This window comes from Erinaceus europaeus, chromosome 1, assembly GCF_950295315.1.
Source record: "Erinaceus europaeus chromosome 1, mEriEur2.1, whole genome shotgun sequence".
Classification (NCBI taxonomy): Eukaryota; Metazoa; Chordata; class Mammalia; order Eulipotyphla; family Erinaceidae; genus Erinaceus; species Erinaceus europaeus.
In genome coordinates, this window is record NC_080162.1 from 153,176,410 (window position 1) to 153,182,633 (window position 6,224).

A 6,224-nucleotide genomic window follows, 5' to 3' on the forward strand; every position below is an offset into this window, starting at 1 on the left:
ATTACCTAGCCTTTAATAACACCATATAGTTTCAAGAACCAGTTAGAATTGATTTTTATTGTAATTATATCCTACTTTATATGCCTTGTTTGAGCCATTAAATATTTCGAAGGCATTAATGTTTTTTTCCGATATAATAATTCCCCAGTTACTCACTGTGACAATCTCATCTCTTCTGGAACAGAATGAGATAATTCCTAGAGAAGGAACCAGGTGGCTCCTGCAGTCTTAATGGGCCTGGCCAACTCGACTCAATTCATCAAACCTTACTTTTCTTATATACAAAAAAGGGACCAAATTGCCAGACCCAAAGCTGTCCTCATAAAAGAACACTGTGTAAAGAAATTTGTGATTTCTTCCAAAACATGGATAAACATAGGTGACTGCCATCTGGGGCAGAATATTGGTTGATGTTGTTTTCCCAGCATGTGACTGAGGGAAGAAAAATATTCAGTAAGTGCCCAGTTTGTGCTGTTTTGTTTTCCTGGTAATTTTGTAACATATCTATGCATTGTTAGCTGAAATAGTAATGTGTGTGCTTTTTAATTTTTTTAAATTATTATCTTTATTTATTGGATAGAGTCAGAAATCAAGAGGGAAGGGGGAGATGGAGAGAGAGAGAGAGAGAGAGAGAGAGAGAGAGAGTGAGAGACCTGCAGCCCTGCTTTACCACTTGCAAAGCTTTCTCCCTGCAGGTGGGGACTGGGGGGCTTGAACTTGAGTCCTTGCGCACTGTAACGTGTGCTCAACCAGATGTGCCACCACCACCCAGCCCCGTAATGTGTGTGCTAATAACTATGCACCTTCTTTTCTCACTCTCCACACCAGATACTTAAATATTGGAGACATGATGTGGTCAAAAGCTAACATGATCAAAAATTTCATTGTATTCTTGCCTGGTATAGTTCCTAGAGTTTTTATATTATTCAGCATGTTTTCATAACCCTTACTACTAGTCAAAAGAGAGATAACTTTGTTCTTAATCTTTTTCTGTTGAGCATTTCTATGTATTCATTGCTTACTCATCAAATAACTCTTCCGTGAAGGCAGAACTTATTTATCATCTTTATTGGGGGGGGGGGAACAATGGCATACAGTGCAGTTTGTTGGCATATGAGTACAAGTTCTCACCTCCCCATGATAGTTCTCTGCAGAACACCCTCACCTACATCTTAGGACTTTTTCCATCATTATGTAACAGGATCCCAATCTTCACTCCCATCCAGTCTAAGTTTCAAAGGCATTATTCAAAAGATTGATACTAATGCATAAGTAGTAGCATAAATTATGGATCCCATGTTCTCAGGAAATAGAATAGTCACTTATCATACAAACTGCTTCATCTTTTATTTTAAACCAAGCCTCTCTGCAGTACACTAACCAAGCCTCTGTAAATATGATGAGGTTTAAGTACATACAATTCATAAATTTACTACAGTAAGTAAAACCAAATGCAGTCTCAAATATCAGAAGTTATGTGGCAGGATTTATGTGATGACTTTAAGAATTCAGCACAGGGTTAAGATCTTTGCAATACAATGGTGTAAGTAAATTCTACTTTTGCATAACTGTTTACTCATTTTAGTATACTTAGTACCCAAGACATAAAAAGAATTGACATCAACAAACTAGAATTCTACATTCCCATGTGTAAGCAATATACCTTAAAAGAAGGAAACGGAAACAGTTTATTCAATGATTTATAAAGTCCTGATGAAACTAAACTACCTATTTAATCACAGACATACTGGAAAATCAGCCCATGCCTTCTTGAACAAGACAGTGAAGTGAGTTCAAATGCACGAAGATCTACTTGGTTGCTCAAAAGTAAAGCAGACAGGGCAGGTGGTAGCGTACCTGGTCAGGAACACCCATTACACTGAGTTCACCCTATCTCCTGAGCCCCAAAAACAACTTTGATCCTCACTCTCAATGGGAGAGAAGTGATAGGAGAAAGAGGATAAGAGGGCTCTGAACTCCAGCTCCATCAGAACCTGGAATGAGAGGAGGAAAAAGAGTGGGACATTTAAATGTTGTAGTAGGGGTGTGTGGCTTGGAGGAGAAGAGAGGACTGTCCGGACCTGGAAGAAAAAGGGGGCAATTATGTACAAATGTAGACAGACAGCTGTAGAAATGATGGTTAACCCATGTCTGCAACCTTGGGAGAACCGCAGTGGTTTGCAATGGAAAACTCTGGTGGTGGGGACGGTGTGGAATTGTACCCCTGTTGGCATGTAATTTTGTAAATCAGTATTAAATCACTAATACACTTTTTTAAATGGAAAAAAAAAAGAACCTGGGTTCAAGCCCTGGGTCCCCAACTTCAGAAGGGCAGCTTCACAAGCAGTGCTGCAGGCCTAGTTGTCTCCCCCACCCCTCTCAATTTTTCTGTCTCTATCCAAAATAAGTTTTTGAAAAAATGATGCAGACATAAACATAGGTCCCTATGGACAGAGACCCTGCAGAGGCAATTAGGAGGGTGTCCACCATTGCAGTTTGACAGCTCTCAGATGTTCAGGACTATGAAAGCCTGAACATCTACTCCTCACAGATATTTTTAAATTAACATGTAATGTATAAAGTTCTGGGTCCTGGAAAACAACACACAAATAACTGCAACGAAGAGCTCCTAGTTGTACACAAAGGGCAAGAGCGCAGTAGAAAGAGTCAGCAGTAGAAAGAAGCGCCACCTAGCAGAGGTCACCAGCGGTTTCCGTGTGCTCGCGCCGAACACATGGCGCCGCAAGGGGGCGCCAGAACCACGTGTCCCGCTAGCATCTGAGAATGGGGGAGCCTCTTCAAGTGGGCGCAGAAGCCAGGGGAGACGCAAAGAAAAGAAACAGCATAGGAATTCTCCAGGATTCACCCATCGGCTGCCACAGCAGACCTCCAACTTCCTTCACATGAACCCCACGCCTCCAGACGCGCTTTCCTGTCTTTCACTATCAAAGGGGCAAGACTGGCATCGTCGGCTTTGGGGGGGGACGCCTCACCGTGCTGTGCACTCCTGCACCATGCACATGCCGAGGCTCTTGTCTCCAGAGGTTGGAACACAGAAGAGGACAAGAGAACCCCATCAGGCTGTTCACCAGCTTGACCCCCCCCCCCAATAACAAAACAATCACTGCAGAGAAAGGGAAGCAGCAAAGTGCAGATGCCTGTCCAGAGGGCGCGAGCTGGGGGGGGGGGGGGTGCCAGGACATTGCTGAGGCCCGTTTGCAAACAACAGGGGGTGTCCCCAACAGTATGGCCTCCCTCCTCTTCCCCATTGCCCGTCTACTCCGGGGAGCCGTCAGCAGTGGAGTTGGCAGCTAGTACCCGCACTCCCCATCCCAGCCGGTAGTAGGTCGGACACATTCCAACTTGGGGGCGCTGCTGCCAGGGCACATCTGACTCCCTAGACCCAGGATGGCGCTGTATGGGGGGGGTCGGGGTGGTTAAGGGTTGAGAGCGTCCTCCATGCGGCTAAGAGATTCCTCCGCACACAAAATCCTGGTAAAGAATTGAGGGAGAAATAAAAGGTTTGTCTCAAATATTCAAGAACTAAAGGAATTTGCCACAATCAACCCCACCTTACAAGAACTACTGAACCATGTCCCACAAGAAAGGAGGAAGCAAAGGAAAACAAGTTCCAAACACCAAGTTGCAAATGCTACCATGATGTCAACCTGACTCGCCAGGACAGACGACCTCACCAATGTACCCTGGAGCCCCACCTCTGCAGAGCCCTGTCCCACTAGGGAAAGATAGGGACAGGCTGGGAGTATGGGCCCACCTGTCAACGCCCATGTTCAGCGGGGAAGCAATTACAGAAGCCAGACCTTCCACCTTCTGCATCCCACAATGACCCTGGGTCCATACTCCCAGAGAGATAAAGAATAGGGAAGCTTCCAATGGAGGGGATGGGATACGGAACTCTGGTGGTGGGAAATGTGTGGAATTTCACCCCTCTTACTCTATGGTTTTGTCGACATTTTCTATTTTACAAATAAATCAAAAAGAAAAGAAAGAATTGAGGAAGCAGCACGATTTTTTCAGTAGTTGTAAGGTTTCCTCGGGAAAACTTGAGAATCCCCGCCTGTCTGTGCACACGTGGGCCATGAGAGCGCGCGAATGGGAGCGGGCCATTCACTCACCAGTCGGAAGGCGGGGGGGGGGGGGGGGGGGGGGGACGGGGGGGAGGGGCTAAGACAGACAGGCAGACATAGACAGACAGAGCACACCCATAACACAAGTGCATATCAGCTTCCCTACCCGACCTCCAGGGCCCCAGCATGTGCAAGCGGGGCGGGCTTCCTGGGGGAGTGCGGGGGGGGGGGGGGGCTAAGGCCCCGGGAGCCGAGCCGTCGGGAGCCGGGTCAGGGGCGCGGGGACGCGGGGGCCTCAGGGTTCAGGGCGGCAGGCGAGCAGCTGGCGGAGGCTCTTGCGGAAGCTGTCGTCCAGGAAGGCGTAGAGGAAGGGGTTGAGGCAGCTGTTGGCATAGCTGAGGCTGGTGATGAAGTAGGAGACGGCGAGGACCAGCGGCGTCTGCGGGAGGTCGGTGGTGAGCGCCACCACGGTGCTCAGGTGGTAGGGCGTCCAGCACAGCAGGCACACGGCCAAGATGGCCACCACCAGCAGCGTCACGCGCTTCTTGGCGCGGCCCAGCGCCTTGGCGTGACTGTCCAGGCGGATGGCGCGCAGCCGGCACAGCATCGTGGTGTAGAGGACGCAGATGGCGGACACCGGGATGGCGAAGCCCAGCACCAGCGTGTAGAGCCGGCTCGCCCGCCACCACAGGGCCTCGGGCTGCGGGAAGACCAGCACGCACTGGCGCCGGCCCTGCTCCTCGTCGAGCCGGGCAAAGATGGCGAACGGCAACACCACGAGCGTCACGACGCCCCAGACGGCCACGCTGACGGCGCGCGCCGCCGCGTAGGTGCGTCCGGACACCCGGCGCGCCTCGGCCGTGGCCAGCACCACCAGGTAGCGGTCGGCGCTCATGACGGTGAGGAAGTAGAGGCTGGAGAAGGTGTTGTACTGGTCGATGGCCACGATGAGCTTGCACATGAGCTCCCCGAAGGGCCAGCGGCGCAGCAGGAAGTCGGCGATGTTGATGGGCAGCACGAGCGTGAAGAGCTCGTCGGCGATGGCCAGGTTGAGGATGAACAGGTTGGTGACCGTCTTCATGCGCGGCGCCCGCAGCAGCACGTACAGCACCGCCGAGTTGCCCGCCAGCCCCACGGCGCAGATGACGGCGTAGACCACCGGCACCGCCACGGCCAGCGGGGGCGGCAGCGGGGGCGGCGGCGTTCCGGACGCGTTGGGGCAGCCGAGCTCCGGGACGGGGCAGGACGCGTTGCCCTCGGGCGCCAGCTCCGGCGAGGACACGTTGTCCATCGCGGCGGCCACGGCCACGGCGAGCGGGGAACGCGACTCCCGCCGCGCTGCTGCTCCCCACACTCGCGTCGTCCACGCGGACTGGAGCCGGGGCGCTGGCGGCGGCTGTCCCGAGACCTGCTCTGACCTGGGGGGGTCGCTTCCCAAGGCCACAGCCGCCGCGGACTCGGGTCTGCAAAGGGGAGCGGGGGGGGGGGCAGAGGTTAGGCGGGCGGGTGAGCAGTTTGCGGGAAACTTACGGGGATTGCGGGGAGGGGGGTCCACGAGCTGCCCTCACGTGATCACTTTCTAACCTGTTGCAAAATTTATCAGTCAATCTCAGTCTGTCTCCCTCCCTCCCTCCTCCCCTGGCACTGCTCAGCTCCGGTTGAAGGTGGTGCTGGCGATTGAACTTACGACTTCAGAGCTTCAGGCGTGAAAGTCTTTAGCAGAACCATTAAACTGTCTCCCCCGCTCTGTAATTTTATTTTAAAGATTATTTTTTTAATTTTTCAATCTTTATGTATTGGGTAGAGACAGCCGGAAAGTGAGAGGAAAGGGGGAGGGAGATAGAGAAACCTGCAGCCCCCGCTTCACCATTTGCAAAGCTTTCCTCCTGCAGGCGGGGACTGGAGGGAGGCTGGAACCGAAGTTCTTGCGCACTGGAACGTGAGCGCTCAACCAGGTGCTCCGCCACCAGGCCCCTGTAATCTTACTTTAACCAGTTGAATACATCAAACGCAATGCTGGGAGAGAAAATTCCTTACCCTTCCTAGAAAAACAAAGTCTTCCCGGTCTTAGGACCCTTGCTGCATTACTCCGCACCCCACACTGCATCCTCATCCCCCTCCCTGCAGACCAGGCTG

General features: G+C 51.7%; 1 protein-coding gene across 1 annotated transcript; it reads right to left on the reverse strand.

Annotated features, from left to right (window-relative positions):
* Positions 1 to 4,367: 4,367 nt before the first annotated feature.
* Positions 4,368 to 5,493, reverse strand: NPBWR1 (neuropeptides B and W receptor 1). The gene has a single exon (XM_007515974.2). It carries the CDS (start codon positions 5,377 to 5,379, stop codon positions 4,384 to 4,386), a length of 996 nt encoding a protein of 331 aa, XP_007516036.1. The 5' UTR covers positions 5,380 to 5,493; the 3' UTR covers positions 4,368 to 4,383.
* Between the last annotated feature and the right edge of the window lie 731 nt (positions 5,494 to 6,224).

Coding starts and splice junctions, on each gene's coding strand:
- NPBWR1 (XM_007515974.2), bottom strand. CDS start 5,379: ATGGACAACGTGTCCTCGCCGGAGCTGGCGCCCGAGGGCAACGCGTCC.